The sequence below is a fragment of the Salmo trutta genome, unplaced genomic scaffold (assembly GCF_901001165.1).
Source record: "Salmo trutta unplaced genomic scaffold, fSalTru1.1, whole genome shotgun sequence".
Taxonomy (NCBI): Eukaryota; Metazoa; Chordata; class Actinopteri; order Salmoniformes; family Salmonidae; genus Salmo; species Salmo trutta.
In genome coordinates, this window is record NW_021823174.1 from 18,107 (window position 1) to 36,613 (window position 18,507).

The 18,507-nt window shown below is 45.8% G+C and overlaps 1 protein-coding gene across 1 annotated transcript in view; it reads left to right on the forward strand.

Moving 5' to 3' along the window:
- Positions 1-3,429: 3,429 nt before the first annotated feature.
- The window catches only part of LOC115189516 (huntingtin-like), a gene marked incomplete at its 3' end in the record, with an annotated part of 30,530 nt that continues 15,452 nt past the window's right edge, over positions 3,430-18,507 (forward strand). The window contains exons 1-9 of the mRNA XM_029748128.1: positions 3,430-3,840; positions 5,524-5,607; positions 9,079-9,199; positions 9,833-9,892; positions 10,126-10,205; positions 13,103-13,241; positions 13,816-13,957; positions 16,981-17,159; positions 17,428-17,632. Coding sequence (XP_029603988.1) covers positions 3,743-3,840; positions 5,524-5,607; positions 9,079-9,199; positions 9,833-9,892; positions 10,126-10,205; positions 13,103-13,241; positions 13,816-13,957; positions 16,981-17,159; positions 17,428-17,632 — 1,108 coding nt within the window. The remainder of the gene's footprint in view (positions 3,841-5,523; positions 5,608-9,078; positions 9,200-9,832; positions 9,893-10,125; positions 10,206-13,102; positions 13,242-13,815; positions 13,958-16,980; positions 17,160-17,427; positions 17,633-18,507) is intronic.

The window sequence follows — 18,507 nt, forward strand, 5'->3', positions numbered from 1 at the left end:
TCATTAGGCGCAGGCGCGCACACACACACACACACACACACACACACACACACACTTGGACTGGGGGGAAAGGTTTGGCATCCATCCCTGTACAGCAGTAAGAGATTTAGTTTTGCGGCACTAAGGTGTGGAAACTGTCTGCTTCTCAAATGGCACCCTATTCCCTACTGTATGTAGTGCACTACAGAAGAAGTGTACTACAAAGGGCAAAGTGTTTCATTTGGGAAACATCCAATAACTATAGGAAGTGTCTTTGAGCATAATGCAAATTATATCAAATCAGACTGGAAATGGTTTTGATAAAACAAAAGGTTTTCGACTGAAATAACTGGCATAAACCTTGACCTACAGTATGTGGATGGCCAAGAGTTGTTCCTGACCATGTGACCTGGCCCGGGAAAATCCCTGAGCCCAAATGCAAGCCTCTCTATGGCCGGGATTCAATCCGATCGCGCTTTGTCCACAATGCACGTTTTTAAAGTCAATGTTCACGGTAAATGCTGCATATGTTCTCAGTCAGAAATGAACTTTTTAAAATGGTGCATCGTCCAAATCCGCTATAGGATGGGATTCAGTCCCATCTTTTAACTAGGGCCCCTTTTTGTCCCTGGTTACATCATGTGATCAGGATGGAAGAACTCCAGGCCTTACCCACAGTATGTGCCAACAAGTCATCCTTAGTCAGTTTTCTTTCTTTTTGAAATATGTTCACTTTTTAATTCTGAATGACTGGCCCCACGTTAGGCTGACAAGGAACCTAATACAGCTCATCAAAAAATAACATTTTTTTACAGTTTTGAATGTCTGCACAAAGTGCATTTTAATATATATATATAAAAATAATTATTACTCAAGCATGTTATTGGTTGTTGCAGGTTCCTTGTCTGTAATTGAAATGACCTTTCCAGTGCCAACATATGACATATTTACAGGGGACGACAACAAATTTGTTACCACAAGGTGACCGGACACATTATACTTTTCTTTTTTTTGGGCTACGTCCCAAATTGACAACATAATCCCTATATAGTGGTCTACTCGTGACCAGGGCCCATAAGGCTCTGTTCAAAATGCCCTGGTCAAGAGTAATGCACTATATAGGGAATGAAAACGGGTGCCATTTGGGACGGAGACACTTTTATTTTTTATTATCTTTTTTAAACATTTTTTTGTAGTTGTACAGTCATGTTGTTCAACCACTGCAGTTAATGTAATTGTTGTACAAGTTGTATCACTGGGTGTTACTGTATCATATCTTCTGACATTTGTAATTATTCTGAGAATACACTGCCGTTTGGATAAAAAAAACAACACAACCCCCGAGTCCCCGGACTGGTTTTTGGTACATTTGACATTTTAGTCATTTGACAGAGGCTTTTATCCAGAGTGACTTAGTTAGTGCTTTCATCTGAAGATAGCTAGGTGAGACAAATGATTATATCACAGTAATGCATTGTAGTCATGAAGCACCTTTTCATTATCAACAATATACACCAACAGTAAAGCAGGATAAAGGAGGTGTCCCAAATACAACCCAACAGTAAAGCAGGATAAAGGAGGTGTCCCAAATATAACCCAACAGTAAAGCAGGATAAAGGAGGTGTCCCAAATAGAGCCCAACAGTAAAGCAGGATAAAGGTGTCCCAAATACAACCCAACAGTAAAGCAGGATAAAGGAGGTGTCCCAAATGGACCCCAACAGTAAAGCAGGATAAAGGAGGTGTCCCAAATACAACCCAACAGTAAAGCAGGATAAAGGTGTCCCAAATGGAACCCAACAGTAAAGCAGGAAAAAGGAGGTGTCCCAAATGGACCCCAACAGTAAAGCAGGATAAAGGAGGTGTCCCAAATACAACCCAACAGTAAAGCAGGATAAAGGAGGTGTCCCAAATGGACCCCAACAGTAAAGCAGGATGAAGGAGGTGTCCCAAATACAACCCAACAGTAAAGCAGGATAAAGGTGTCCCAAATGGAACCCAACAGTAAAGCAGGATAAAGGAGGTGTCCCAAAAGGAACCCAACAGTAAAGCAGGATAAAGGAGGTGTCCCAAATACAACCCAACAGTAAAGCAGGATAAAGGAGGTGTCCCAAATGGACCCCAACAGTAAAGCAGGATAAAGGAGGTGTCCCAAATACAACCCAACAGTAAAGCAGGATAAAGGAGGTGTCCCAAATGGACCCCAACAGTAAAGCAGGATAAAGGAGGTGTCCCAAATGGAACCCAACAGTAAAGCAGGATAAAGGAGGTGTCCCAAATGGAACCCAACAGTAAAGCAGGATAAAGGTGTCCCAAATGGAACCCAACAGTAAAGCAGGATAAAGAAGGTGTCCCAAATGGGAACCCAACAGTAAAGCAGGATAAAGGAGGTGTCCCAAATGGACCCCAACAGTATAGCAGGATAAAGGAGGTGTCCCAAAAAGAACCCAACAGTAAAGCAGGATAAAGGTGTCCCAGATAGAACCCAACAGTAAAGCAGGATAAAGGAGGTGTCCCAAATGGAACCCAACAGTAAAGCAAGATAAAGGTGTCCCAGATAGAACCCAATAGTAAAGCAGGATAAAGGTGTCCCAGATAGAACCCAATAGTAAAGCAGGATAAAGGTGTCCCAGATAGAACCCAATAGTAAAGAAGGATAAAGCCTTAACCCCTCCATACTGTAGTGTACTACTTTTGACCAGAGCGCTATGGATCCTAGTCAAAAGTGGTGCACTACACAGGGAATAGCCTACATGTCAGATAGTGATTGAGTGTTGTCGTTTCCTACGGGTACTACAGTTCTGGTGTGAGACAGTCATCTGGAAGAAAACACATTATTTAATGTTGATCGGTACGACTTTCTATTCTACCTGTTCTATTGAAATGTTGATATCACACTAAAAAGTGTGCGTGCTGAAATACACCGCATGTGACTGCATCTAGTTTTTTCCTAATGTTTTCAATACGCACTACCTCATCCTCGTCTCCCCAGAGCAGACACACGCCCGAATCACATGATGATTCTGCCTAGATCGCTCACTTGGAAGGAAACTGCCGTTTTTTTCCCGACTCAACAGTCGGGATTACCGTTAAAGGAATAGAATGTAAACGGTGCAGATGATATATCGTTCTGATATCACGGAATACCGCCTCGTTTTGCAGGATTTCAGCACTCGGTGACGCTCAACAACAAAAAGCCCTTCCCCATCCACCCAATCACGGCTAAAGCCGTTCCCCATTCACCCAATCACGGCTAAAGCCGTTCCCCATCCACCCAAACACGGCTAAAGCCGTTCCCCATCCACCCAATCACGGCTAAAGCCGTTCCCCATTCACCCAATCACGGCCGACAACGGCCCTAGCCTCGTCCTTATTGGTGCCCGCTCTTCCTCTGATTGGCTACGGATGTAGCGTTGACCCACCCCCTAGCCAACTGTCACAGAGCTCCCACTTCCTTGTGATTCTGTCGGGCTGCATCAGAGATGGCGCTGAGTATGGATGGTAGCTACAGTAACCAACGTCCCTTTCATTTACCCAGGCTATTGTAAAGAAATAAAGGATTTTCTTGCGTCGGAAAGTGAAGGCGGAGAGGCGGCAGTAGTAGTCGCGAGTAGTGTTCACACGCTCGTCGTACTACGGACCGCTCGCTTCCCCGTGCGTGGGTTGTTTTGCCCCCCCGGTTGATTCCGATAGCTAGCTAGCTAACTGACACTTAACGACAATTGTGTAAATATTAGCCAGCTAAGCTAACCACTGCTGGTAAAATGGCCACCATGGATAAATTAATGAAGGCCTTTGAATCTCTCAAGTCATTCCAACAACAACAGGGACCGCCAACGGCCGAGGAGATGGCTCAAAAACAGTAAGTCCATGTTTGTATATGGTCATTGTGTTGAGAAATTGCTAGCGATGAGTTAAGCGCAAATAAATGGCAGTTGGCTGGCTAGCTAGCTGGCTAGCGAAGCTGTTCGCAGGTTATCGCGAGTTAGCGATGCTAACCTTCTAGCTAGCTAGTTAGCTGTCAGCGTCGCGCCTCCAGTATAGGCTACCTGTCACAACACACACAGACAGCAACACACAGACAGCAACACACAGACAGCAACACACAAACAGCAACACACAGACAGCAACCCACAGACAGCAACACACAGACAGCAACACACAGACAGCAACACACAGACAGCAACACACAGACAGCAACACACAGACAGCAACACACACAGACAGCAACACACAAACAGCAACACACAGACAGCAACACACACAGACAGCAACACACACAGACAGCAACACACACAGACAGCAACACACACAGACAGCAACACACAGACAGCAACACACAGACAGCAACACACAAACAGCAACACACAGACAGCAACACACACAGTTTGCACCCCACGTCTATTTGATAGCTAACGTCAGTTGGCGCTTGTAAACAAATGCTACGGTGGACTAAATACTACGATATCCTTTCACTAAACTAAAGTCTTGAATAATATAAATCCGTTTAATTTGTCTTCTCATACAGTGCAGATTGCCAGATTTTGTTTCCCCACAATCATTCGTTGCTGGTTGTCTAATATACATAGAATTAGCCTTTATATGTATAATTAATTTCAATACATTTCTTTTATCAAATCAATATAATTACATTTCTATTTGTCGCATGGTTGGTAAACAACAGGTGTAAACTAACAGTGAAATGCTTACTGACAGGCCCTTCCCAACAATGCAGAGAGGAGAAATAATAACACAAGGAATATTGTGCCTTGAGAAAGTATTCACACCCCTTGACTTTTTCCACGTTTGTTGTGTTACCAAGTGGGATGAAAATGTATTCAATGATATTTTTGACAACAATCTACACAAACTATTCTAATGTCAAAGTGGAAGAGAATTTGAACATTTTCTGTGATAAATAAATGAAAGACTTCCTGAGATGTTAGAATCACCTTTGGCAGCCATTGCAGATGTGAGTCTCTTAGAGATTTGCACACCTGGATTGTACAATATGTGCACATTATTGTTAAGAAATGCATTCACGCTTTGTCAAGTTGGTTGTTGATCATTGCTAGACAGCCATTTTCAAGTCTTGCCATAGATTTTCAAGACGATTTTTTTAAGTCAACTGTAACTCGGCCACTCAGGAACATTCAATGTCTTCTTGGTAAGCAACTCCAGTGTATATTTGGCCTTGTGTTGTAGGTTATTGTCCTGCTGAATGCAAACAGAACCAGGTTTTCCTCTAGGATATTTGCCTGTGCTTAGCTCTATTCCATTTATTTTTATCCTAAAAAAAACATATGTTAACATTGCCAATGCAAGTGAGGTAGATAATATTCAGAAGTGAAATAAACAATAAAAATCAACAGTAAACATTACACTCACAGAAGTTTCAAAAGAATAAAGACATTACAAATGTCATATTATGTATATATGCAGTGTTGTAACGATGTACAAATGGTTAAAGTACAAAAGGGAATTTCTCTCTCTCTCTCACACACACTATTGATCTCTCTCCTTCTCTCTCCCTCTCTCTCTGTAGGAAGAAAGAGCTGGCCACCACCAAAAAGGACAGAGTGGCCCACTGCCTGACCATATGTGAGAACATCGTAGCTCAGTCTCTGAGGTAAGCCTGCCTGCCACCACTGATCTGGGATCAGCTTTACCCACTGCCAGTCCCGTTATGAACCCCTAGGAACGTCATTCATAAAACTGACCCTAGATTACTGTTTATAAGTAATTTGAATACATTACATGTACATACAGGCACACTTACATACTCTGGCATGGGGCATGTACATGTGTGTACACACACACACACACAGTTGGATGTTCCAGATTAGCTCCACTGTTATTGGTAATCAGATTTGGTATTCCTGGTTAGATGAGGTTTACAGATGATTATACTGTATATGCATCTCAAATGGGACCCTATTCCCACTACTTCCATAGGGCTCTGGTCTAAAGTAGTGCACTATATAGGGAATAGGGAGCCATAGGGCTCTGATCTAAACTAGTGCACTATTTAGGAAATAGGGTGCCATATTAGGCTATTAGTTGAGTGACAACCAATGTAATTTGCTAGGTTATTTTTTTTAATCAAATGTGCTGTTGTTGAAAAGGGTGTTTTACCAGAGTGAAAGTAGCCAAATCAACCACTGCATACACAACTGTCATCTGGCTATCTGCTGATCAGGGATACATTATATTTATGGTTGTATGTTGATCAGGGTTTAGGATACATTATATTTATGTTAAATGCTGATCAGGGATACATTATATTTATGGTTGTATGCTGATCAGGGTTTAGGATACATTATATTTATGGTTATATGCTGATCAGAGTTTAGGATACATTATATTTATGGTTGTATGTTGATCAGGGTTTAGGATACATTATATTTATGGTTGTATGTTGATCAGGGTTTAGGATACATTATATTTCTGTTATATGCTGATCAGGGTTTAGGATATATTATATTTATGGTTATATGCTGATCAGGGTTTAGGATACATTATATTTATGGTTATATGCTGATCAGGGTTTAGGATATATTATATTTATGTTTATATGCTGATCAGGGATACATTATATTTATGGTTATATGCTGATCAGGGATATATTATATTTATGGTTATATGCTGATCAGGGTTTAGGATACATTATATTTATGGTTATATGCTGATCAGGGTTTAGGATACATTATATTTATGTTATATGATGATCGGAGATACATTATATTTATGGTTATATGCTGATCAGGGTTTAGGATACATTATATTGTATTTGGATTGTTCAGATTCACCATCAGTTTTGCTTGAAACAGTCAGTATATATGGTCATTTTTAGATCTACAGGATGTTGCTACCTCACTGCATGGTCGATGCGGGAGAACAACAACAACAGAGTCATCAAAACTAAACCATTCCATTTTGAGACGGGGTGTGAAAAGTTGTGCTAGATATTCATGGGCAAACATTGTCCCGCCCCTAACTGATAGTGGGGTGATAGAGGGCCAGTTTCTCTCATGGTTCAGTTCTATATACATATAGAATGGTGATAGATGGTTCAGTTCTATATACATATAGAATGGTGGTAGATGGTTCAGGTCTATATACATATAGAATGGTGGTAGATGGTTCAGGTCTATATACATATAGAATGGTGGTAGATGGTTCAGGTCTATATACATATAGAATGGTGGTAGATGGTTCAGTTCTATATACATATAGAATGGTGATAGATGGTTCAGTTCTATATATATATAGAATGGTGATAGATGGTTCAGTTCTATATACATATAGAATGGTGGTAGATGGTTCAGGTCTATATACATATAGAATGGTGGTAGATGGTTCAGGTCTATATACATATAGAATGGTGGTAGATGGTTCAGGTCTATATACATATAGAATAGTGATAGATGGTTCAGTTCTATATACATATAGAATGGTGATAGATGGTTCAGTTCTATATACATATAGAATGGTGATAGATGGTTCAGTTCTATATACATATAGAATGGTGGTAGATGGTTCAGTTCTATATACATATAGAATGGTGATAGATGGTTCAGGTCTATATACATATAGAAGGACCTTTTAAAGAGATGCTCATCCCTGTACAGTACTATATGTCTGACTGGTTACTGGTTCAGTTCCAGATCACAGCTTTCTGCTGGCTCCGTTCCTGAAACCACATCTATCATATTGGCTGTAGACCTATAGACCAGTATAGTCAGTGGTTTCTGTCTCAGTCCAGAGGCACCTTTTTAGCAGAGTCGTCAACAACCGCGTCTTCTGGTTGTCAGGGATACGGTTATTTTCAACCTAGCTTCCTGTTCCGCTTGACAACCGGATGTGGGATCTCGGCTTAGGCATTTCTCTTACAACTGCTGCGTTAGATTAGTCCAGAGGTCATGAACTAGAGACATTACACATCAAAGGGTGTGTGAGGGGGGGTCAGAATGAGTTGTGTGGGGGGGAGGGGTAGGAAACGAGGTGTGTGGGGGCAGGACAAGGTGTGTGTGTGTGTGTGTGTGGAGGGGGTATCAGAATGAGGTGTGTGGGGGGGTGGGTCAGAACGATGTGTGTGTGTGTGTGTGTGTGTGTGTGTGTGTGTGTGTGTGTGTGTGTGTGTGTGTGTGTGTGTGTGTGTGTGTGTGTGTGTGTGTGTGGGTGGGGTATCAGAATGAGGTGTGTGGGGGGGTGGGTCAGAACGATGTGTGTGGAGGGTGTATCAGAATGAGGTGTGTGTGTGTGTGGAGGGGGTATCAGAATGAGGTGTGTGTGTTGGGGGGGTCAGAATGAGGTGGGTGTGGGGGGGAATGAGGTGGGTGGGGGGGTCAGAATGAGGTGTGTGGGGGGGGTCAGAATGAGGTGTGGGTGGGGGGGGTCAGAATGAGGTGTGGGTGGGGGGGTCAGAATGAGGTGTGTGTGTGTGAGGGGGTCAGAATGAGGTGTGTGTGTGGGGGGGGTCAGAATGAGGTGGGTGTGTGGGGGGGTCAGAATGAGGTGGGTGTGTGGGGGGGTCAGAATGAGGTGGGTGTGGGGGGGGGGTCAGAATGAGGTGGGTGTGTGGGGGAGTCAGAATGAGGTGGGTGTGTGGGGGGTCAGAATGAGGTGGGTGTGTGGGGGGGTCAGAATGAGGTGGGTGTGGGGGGGGGTCAGAATGAGGTGTGTGGGGGGGGTCAGAATGAGGTGTGGGTGGGGGGGTCAGAATTAGGTGGGTGTGGGGGGGGGGGTCAGAATGAGGTGGGTGTGTGGGGGGGTCAGAATGAGGTGTGTGGGGGGTGGGGGGGGGGTCAGAATGAGGTGTGGGTGGGGGGGTCAGAATGAGGTGTGTGTGAGGGGGTCAGAATGAGGTGGGTGTGTGGGGGGGGTCAGAATGAGGTGTGTGGGGGGTCAGAATGAGGTGTGTGGGGGGTGGGGGGGGGTCAGAATGAGGTGTGGGTGGGGGGGTCAGAATGAGGTGTGTGTGAGGGGGTCAGAATGAGGTGGGTGTGTGGGGGGGTCAGAATGAGGTGGGTGGGGGGTATCAGAATGAGGTGGGTGGGTAATGACAGTTCCTCTCTTGTCTCTATGGCTGTGGGATTAGAACGTCTCCGGAGTTCCAGAAGCTTCTGGGCATCGCCATGGAGATGTTCTTGCTGTGCAGCGACGACAGAGAGTCAGACGTCAGGATGGTGGCAGACGAGTGCCTGAACAAAATCATCAAAGTGAGTGAGGACCCCATCTTCTGCTCTCCTCAGACCTTTATGTTATGGCTCTCTCGTTCTCTCTGTCTAGTTCTCTCTCGTTCTCTCTATCTAGTTCTCTCTAGTTCTCTCTATCTAGTTCTCTCTTGTTCTCTCTATCTAGTTCTCTCTCGTTCTCTCTATCTAGTTCTCTCTCGTTCTCTCTATCTCGTTCTCTCTCGTTCTCTCTATCTCGTTCTCTCTCGTTCTCTCTATCTAGTTCTCTCTCGTTCTCTCTATCTCGTTCTCTCTCGTTCTCTCTCTAGTTCTCTCTCGTTCTCTCTATCTAGTTCTCTCTCGTTCTCTCTATCTAGTTCTCTCTATCTAGTTCTCTCTATCTCGTTCTCTCTAGTTCTCTCTATCTAGTTCTCTCTCGTTCTCTCTATCTAGTTCTCTCTCGTTCTGTCTTTCTCTCTATCTCATTTTCTCTCTCTCTCCTCCTCTCCCTATCTCTCTCTCTTGCTGTATCTCATGGTATTTCTCAGCTCTTTCTGAAGACTCTTCCAGAGGTTCCCACCGAAACCCAAAGGCTGTGTATTGTGTTGTAAACGTATGAGATTTTAGTTGTAGTTTTAGTTGTAATCAGTGTTTTGTCTCTCTGCCTCCCTCTATCAGGCGCTGATGGACTCCAACCTGCCAAGACTACAGCTGGAGCTCTACAAAGAGATTAAAAAGGTGCCCGTTGGTTTGGAGATAGTTGTTGTTATGGAGTCCTGCTCACTGATCCTCAATGGATTGATGTGGTAACTGATGATGATGATGATGATGATGAAGAGAAAGATGAATATTGTAACAAATGTTAATTGTGATTGACTGTAATGGTTTTGGTTATGATGATGATGGGAAATATCAGGATGTTTATGTTGATGATGATGATGATGATGAAGGTGTGTGTGTATCTCTGGTAGAACGGTGCCTCTCGGAGCCTGAGGGCTGCTCTCTGGAGGTTCGCTGAGCTAGCACACCTCATCAGACCACAGAAATGCAGGTAGGACACACACGCACGCACACACACACACACACACACACACACACACACACACACACCTGAGTAGGCGCAGTATGCTGCACTTCATACTTTAAATGTATTTATATTATGTGAAGTATGGATTTATACACTATGATCTCAACGGCATTTAGACTGGATTTATACACTATGATCTCAACGGCATTTAGACTGGATTTATACACTATGGTCTCAACGGCATTTAGACTGGATTTATACGCTATGGTCTAAACGGCATTTAGACTGGATTTATACACTATGAGGTACTGGTCCTGTGGGGTAACACTATGAGGTACTGGTCCTGTGGGGTAATACTATGAGGTACTGGGTCCTGTGGGGTAATACTATGAGGTACTGGTCCTGTGGGGTAATACTATGAGGTACTGGGTCCTGTGGGGTAACACTATGAGGTACTGGTCCTGTGGGGTAACACTATGAGGTACTGGTCCTGTGGGGTAACACTATGAGGTACTGGGTCCTGTGGGGTAATACTATGAGGTACTGGTCCTGTGGGGTAATACTATGAGGTACTGGGTCCTGTGGGGTAATACTATGAGGTACTGGTCCTGTGGGGTAATACTATGAGGTACTGGTCCTGTGGGGTAATACTATGAGGTACTGGTCCTGTGGGGTAATACTATGAGGTACTGGGTCCTGTGGGGTAACACTATGAGGTACTGGTCCTGTGGGGTAATACTATGAGGTACTGGGTCCTGTGGGGTAATACTATGAGGTACTGGTCCTGTGGGGTAATACTATGAGGTACTGGGTCCTGTGGGGTAATACTATGAGGTACTGGTCCTGTGGGGTAATACTATGAGGTACTGGGTCCTGTGGGGTAACACTATGAGGTACTGGTCCTGTGGGGTAATACTATGAGGTACTGGTCCTGTGGGGTAATACTATGAGGTACTGGGTCCTGTGGGGTAACACTATGAGGTACTGGGTCCTGTGGGGTAATACTATGAGGTACTGGGTCCTGTGGGGTAACACTATGAGGTACTGGGTCCTGTGGGGTTATACTATGAGGTACTGGTCCTGTGGGGTAACACTATGAGGTACTGGTCCTGTGGGGTAATACTATGAGGTGCTGGTCCTGTGGGGTAACACTATGAGGTGCTGGTCCTGTGGGGTAATACTATGAGGTACTGGTCCTGTGGGGTAATACTATGAGGTACTGGGTCCTGTGGGGTAATACTATGAGGTACTGGGTCCTGTGGGGTAATACTATGAGGTACTGGTCCTGTGGGGTAATACTATGAGGTACTGGTCCTGTGGGGTAATACTATGAGGTACTGGGTCCTGTGGGGTAACACTATGAGGTACTGGTCCTGTGGGGTAATACTATGAGGTACTGGTCCTGTGGGGTAACACTATGAGGTGCTGGTCCTGTGGGGTAACACTATGAGGTACTGGGTCCTGTGGGGTAATACTATGAGGTGCTGGTCCTGTGGGGTAACACTATGAGGTACTGGGTCCTGTGGGGTAATACTATGAGGTACTGGGTCCTGTGGGGTAATACTATGAGGTACTGGGTCCTGTGGGGTTACACTATGAGGTACTGGTCCTGTGGGGTAATACTATGAGGTGTCGGTCCTGTGGGGTAATACTATGAGGTACTGGGTCCTGTGGGGTAATACTATGAGGTGCTGGTCCTGTGGGGTAATACTATGAGGTACTGGGTCCTGTGGGGTAATACTATGAGGTACTGGTCCTGTGGGGTAATACTATGAGGTACTGGTCCTGTGGGGTAATACTATGAGGTACTGGGTCCTGTGGGGTAATACTATGAGGTACTGGGTCCTGTGGGGTAATACTATGAGGTACTGGTCCTGTGGGGTTATACTATGAGGTGCTGGTCCTGTGGGGTAATACTATGAGGTGCTGGTCCTGTGGAGTAACACTATGAGGTACTGGGTCCTGTGGGGTAACACTATGAGGTACTGGGTCCTGTGGGGTAATACTATGAGGTACTGGTCCTGTGGGGTAATACTATGAGGTACTGGTCCTGTGGGGTAACACTATGAGGTACTGGGTCCTGTGGGGTAATACTATGAGGTACTGGGTCCTGTGGGGTAATACTATGAGGTGCTGGTCCTGTGGGGTAACACTATGAGGTACTGGTCCTGTGGGGTAATACTATGAGGTACTGGGTCCTGTGGGGTAATACTATGAGGTGCTGGTCCTGTGGGGTAACACTATGAGGTACTGGGTCCTGTGGGGTAATACTATGAGGTACTGGTCCTGTGGGGTAATACTATGAGGTACTGGTCCTGTGGGGTAATACTATGAGGTGCTGGTCCTGTGGGGTAATACTATGAGGTACTGGGTCCTGTGGGGTAATACTATGAGGTACTGGTCCTGTGGGGTAATACTATGAGGTGCTGGTCCTGTGGGGTAATACTATGAGGTACTGGGTCCTGTGGGGTAACACTATGAGGTACTGGTCCTGTGGGGTAATACTATGAGGTACTGGGTCCTGTGGGGTAACACTATGAGGTACTGGGTCCTGTGGGGTAATACTATGAGGTACTGGGTCCTGTGGGGTAATACTATGAGGTACTGGTCCTGTGGGGTAATACTATGAGGTACTGGTCCTGTGGGGTAATACTATGAGGTACTGGGTCCTGTGGGGTAATACTATAAGGTACTGGTCCTGTGGGGTAATACTATGAGGTACTGGTCCTGTGGGGTAATACTATGAGGTACTGGTCCTGTGGGGTAACACTATGAGGTACTGGTCCTGTGGGGTAATACTATGAGGTACTGGGTCCTGTGGGGTAATACTATGAGGTGAACTGGCTCAGGAACTGTGTTGTATATCCAGTCTTCTGTGGACTGGATTGGTCTCTCACTTGTTCTCTCCCTCCTCCCTCCAGACCCTACCTGGTGAACCTCCTCCCCTGTCTGACCAGGATCACTAAGAGACAGGAGGAGACTGTTCAGGAGACCCTGGCTGCTGCTGTTCCTAAGATCATGTCTGCTCTGGGACACTTCGCTAACGACGGAGAGGTCAAGGTACACACACACACACACACACACACACACACACACACACACACACACACACACACACACACATACACACACACACACTCCTGTGTTTAGAACTCAAAGACCCCCTTAACAACCTCCATTAAAATGTTCTATTAAAAGCCTTGAGTTCCAGAGAATAATGGAAGGATTGATATCCTCTTTCTGTATGTGTTGTAGAGTTAAGCTGTAAGGCACCAGGGGTAATATACCCCGGCTAAGGGTTGTTCTAAAGCACGACGCAACAGGGAGTGCCTGGATACAGCCCTTAACCGAGGTATACTGGCAATATACCACAAACCCCCTGAGGTGCCTTATTGCTGTTATAAACTGGTTACCAACGTAATTAGAACAGTAGAAAATAAATGTTTTGTCATAGCCGTGGTATACGGTCTGATATACCACGGCTGTCAGCCAATCAGCATTCAGGGCTCGAACCACCCAGTTTATAATCGTCTTTATAACCATTGTCTGATTGTGTCTGATTGTGTCTGATGGTGTCTGATGGTATCTGATGGTATCTGATGGTGTCTGATGGTGTCTGATCTGAAATGTTCAGGTGTTGTTGAAGTCGTTGGTGGCCAACCTGAAGTCCACTTCTCCTACGATCCGCCGGACGGCCGCCAGCTCAGCGGCTAGTATGTGTCAACACTCTAGACGGGCCTCCTACTTCTACACCTGGCTGCTGAACGTCCTGCTGGGTCAGTACCAACCACCCCTACTACAGGGATCATCAATTACATTTAGCCGTGGGACCAGTTTTCCTTCAGCGGATAGTTGTGTGGGGGGTAAAACATACTTCTAAATCATTTGTACACTGCAGGAATCCCCAAACAGATGTAGTATTTGTGCTACGACCACATATGTCTCTCTATTTGTGCGTGGGAATACTTTGGAACAGATTTCCTGGTGGGTTTTTACCGTTTTTTATGTCCAATAATAAAATATAAAGACTTGCTCAGAAAAGCTGGGGGCCAAATAGTCACCCGCGGGCCGCCTGTTGAGGAACCCTGTACCTTGGGGCCAAATAGTCACCCGCGGGCCGCCTGTTGAGGAACCCTGTAGCTGGGGGCCAAATAGTCACCCGCGGGCCGCCTGTTGAGGAACCCTGCAGCTGGGGGCCAAATAGTCACCCGCGGGCCGCCTGTTGAGGAACCCTGCAGCTGGGGGCCAAATAGTCACCCGCGGGCCGCCTGTTGAGGAACCCTGCAGCTGGGGGCCAAATAGTCACCCGCGGGCCGCCTGTTGAGGAACCCTGCAGCTGGGGGCCAAATAGTCACCCGCGGGCCGCCTGTTGAGGAACCCTGCAGCTGGGGGCCAAATAGTCACCCGCGGGCCGCCTGTTGAGGAACCCTGTAGCTGGAGGTGGAAGGGATATGAAGACCTTTCCACCCAGCCAATCAGAAGGCAACAGGAAGAGATTAACCATCATGTTTCTGTCCATCCAATCCCTTCAGATGTGTTGTAGTGTCTATGGTGCAGGGGCTTAATTTGGAATTCAAAAGAGGTGTCTCTCTCTCTCTCTCTCTCTCTCTCTCCAGGTCTGTTAGTCTCTGTAGATGAGGAGAACATCTCTCTCTCTCTCCAGGTCTGTTAGTCTCTGTAGATGAGGAGAACATCTCTCTCTCTCCAGGTCTGTTAGTCTCTGTAGATGAGGAGAACATCTCTCTCTCTCCAGGTCTGTTAGTCTCTGTAGATGAGGAGAACATCTCTCTCCCCAGGTCTGTTAGTCTCTGTAGATGAGGAGAACATCTCTCTCTCTCTCCAGGTCTGTTAGTCTCTGTAGATGAGGAGAACATCTCTCTCCAGGTCTGTTAGTCTCTGTAGATGAGGAGAACATCTCTCTCTCTAGGTCTGTTAGTCTCTGTAGATGAGGAGAACATCTCTCTCTCTCTCCAGGTCTGTTAGTCTCTGTAGATGAGGAGAACATCTCTCTCTCTCTCCAGGTCTGTTAGTCTCTGTAGATGAGGAGAACATCTCTCTCTCTCTCCAGGTCTGTTAGTCTCTGTAGATGAGGAGAACATCTCTCTCTCTCTCCAGGTCTGTTAGTCTCTGTAGATGAGGAGAACATCTCTCTCTCTCCAGGTCTGTTAGTCTCTGTAGATGAGGAGAACATCTCTCTCTCTCCAGGTCTGTTAGTCTCTGTAGATGAGGAGAACATCTCTCTCCCCAGGTCTGTTAGTCTCTGTAGATGAGGAGAACATCTCTCTCTCTCCAGGTCTGTTAGTCTCTGTAGATGAGGAGAACATCTCTCTCTCTCCAGGTCTGTTAGTCTCTGTAGATGAGGAGAACATCTCTCTCCCCAGGTCTGTTAGTCTCTGTAGATGAGGAGAACTCTCTCTCTCTCTCCAGGTCTGTTAGTCTCTGTAGATGAGGAGAACATCTCTCTCCAGGTCTGTTAGTCTCTGTAGATGAGGAGAACATCTCTCTCTCTAGGTCTGTTAGTCTCTGTAGATGAGGAGAACATCTCTCTCTCTCTCCAGGTCTGTTAGTCTCTGTAGATGAGGAGAACATCTCTCTCTCTCTCCAGGTCTGTTAGTCTCTGTAGATGAGGAGAACATCTCTCTCTAGGTCTGTTAGTCTCTGTAGATGAGGAGAACATCTCTCTCTAGGTCTGTTAGTCTCTGTAGATGAGGAGAACATCTCTCTCTCTCTCCAGGTCTGTTAGTTTCTGTAGATGAGGAGAACATCTCTCTCTCTCTCTCCAGGTCTGTTAGTCTCTGTAGATGAGGAGAACATCTCTCTCTCTCTCCAGGTCTGTTAGTCTCTGTAGATGAGGAGAACATCTCTCTCTCCAGGTCTGTTAGTCTCTGTAGATGAGGAGAACATCTCTCTCTCTCTCTCCAGGTCTGTTAGTCTCTGTAGATGAGGAGAACATCTCTCTCTCTCTCCAGGTCTGTTAGTCTCTGTAGACGAGGAGAACATCTCTCTCTCCAGGTCTGTTAGTCTCTGTAGATGAGGAGAACATCTCTCTCTCTCTCTCTCCAGGTCTGTTAGTCTCTGTAGATGAGGAGAACATCTCTCTCTCTCTTTCCAGGTCTGTTAGTCTCTGTAGATGAGGAGAACATCTCTCTCTCTCTCTCCAGGTCTGTTAGTCTCTGTAGATGAGGAGAACATCTCTCTCTCTCTCCAGGTCTGTTAGTCTCTGTAGATGAGGAGAACATCTCTCTCCAGGTCTGTTAGTCTCTGTAGATGAGGAGAACATCTCTCTCTCCAGGTCTGTTAGTCTCTGTAGATGAGGAGAACATCTCTCTCTCTCTCCAGGTCTGTTAGTCTCTGTAGATGAGGAGAACATCTCTCTCTAGGTCTGTTAGTCTCTGTAGATGAGGAGAACATCTCTCTCTCTCTCCAGGTCTGTTAGTCTCTGTAGATGAGGAGAACATCTCTCTCTCTCTCCAGGTCTGTTAGTCTCTGTAGATGAGGAGAACATCTCTCTCTCTCTCCAGGTCTGTTAGTCTCTGTAGATGAGGAGAACATCTCTCTCTCCAGGTCTGTTAGTCTCTGTAGATGAGGAGAACATCTCTCTCTCTCTCCAGGTCTGTTAGTCTCTGTAGATGAGGAGAACATCTCTCTCTCTCTCTCCAGGTCTGTTAGTCTCTGTAGATGAGGAGAACATCTCTCTCTCTCCAGGTCTGTTAGTCTCTGTAGATGAGGAGAACATCTCTCTCTCTCTCCAGGTCTGCTAGTCTCTGTAGATGATGAGAACATCTCTCTCTCTCTCCAGGTCTGTTGGTTCCTGTAGACGAGGAACATCCTAACCACCTGGTCCTGGGGGTGTTGTTAACCCTTCGCTACCTGATGCCTCAACTACAGCAACAGGACAGGACCACCAGCCTGAAAGGAAGCTTCGGAGTCATGAGGAAGGAGGCAGACTTACAGCCCACGCCTGAACAGCTGCTGCAAGTCAGTCTGTGTGTGTGTGTGTGTGTGTGTGTGTGTGTGTGTGTGTGTGTGTGTGTGTGTGTGTGTGTGTGTGTGTGTGTGTGTGTGTGTGTGTGTCGTGTGTTTTCAAGTTTTAATGTCACATGCACGAGTACAGTGAAATGTCTTTCTTCCAGCTCTAACCACAACGATCCATTTGTCAATAACACCGTAATACTGTTAGTAAATCCAGGGTCACTTCCCTGGTGTGTGTGTGTGTGTGTGTGTGTGTGTGTGTGTGTGTGTGTAGGTCTATGAGTTCACTCTACACTACACCCAGCATGGTGATCACAACGTGGTGACGGCCTCTCTGGAACTGATGCAGCAGATGTTCAGGACTCCTCCCCCGGAGCTACTGCACATGCTCATTACGCCCGGCAGCATTCTGCACGCCAGCGTGTTCCGACAGGACGTCGAGAGACGCGCCCACTCCGGCAGCATCCTGGAGTTCATTGGTTAGTCCACCCGTCAATCAAAAGAATACTGCTTTGGTCGTTGGTGGATTTGCTCTGTCGGTTAAATCTTTAGTTTCAAATTACAAAGCCCAGTCATTGGGTGAATGCTCTGCCAGTCACTGTACAGAGCTCCGCCTCTTGTCTCTCTGTTCTGTTTTGCTGTCTGCTGATTGGTCCCACAAGGCTCACTCTACACTGAGTATACAAATCATTAGGAACACCTTCCTAATATTGAGTTGCACCCACTTTTGTCCTCAGAACAGCCTCAACTCATCAGGACATGGACTCTACAAGGTGTTGAAAGCGTTTCCACAGGGATGCTGGCCCATGTTGACTCCAATGCTTCCCACAGTTGTGTCAAGTTGTCTGGATGTCCTTTGGGTGGTGGACCATTCTTGATACACACAGGAAACTGTTGAGCGTGAAAAACCCAGCAGCGTTGCAATTCTTGACGCACCTCCTACCATATCCTGTTCAAAGGCACTTAAAAGTGTTGTCTTGTCCATTCACCCTCTGAATGGCACACAAACACAATCCATGTCTCAAGGCTTAAAGTCCTTTAACCCGTCTCCTCCCCTTCATCTACACTGATTGAAGTGGATTTAACAAGTGACATCAATAAGGGATCATATCTTTCACCTGGATTCACCTGGTCAGTCTATGTCATGGAAAGAGCAGGTGTTCTTAATGTTTTGTACACTCAGTGTATAGTGAACTACTAGTGACCAGGGCCCTATTCCCTATATAGTGAACTACTTTAGACCAGAGCCCTATTCCCTATATAGTGAACTACTAGTGACCAGGGCCCTATTCCCTATATAGTGAACTACTAGTGACCAGAGCCCTATTCCCTATATAGTGAACTACTAGTGACC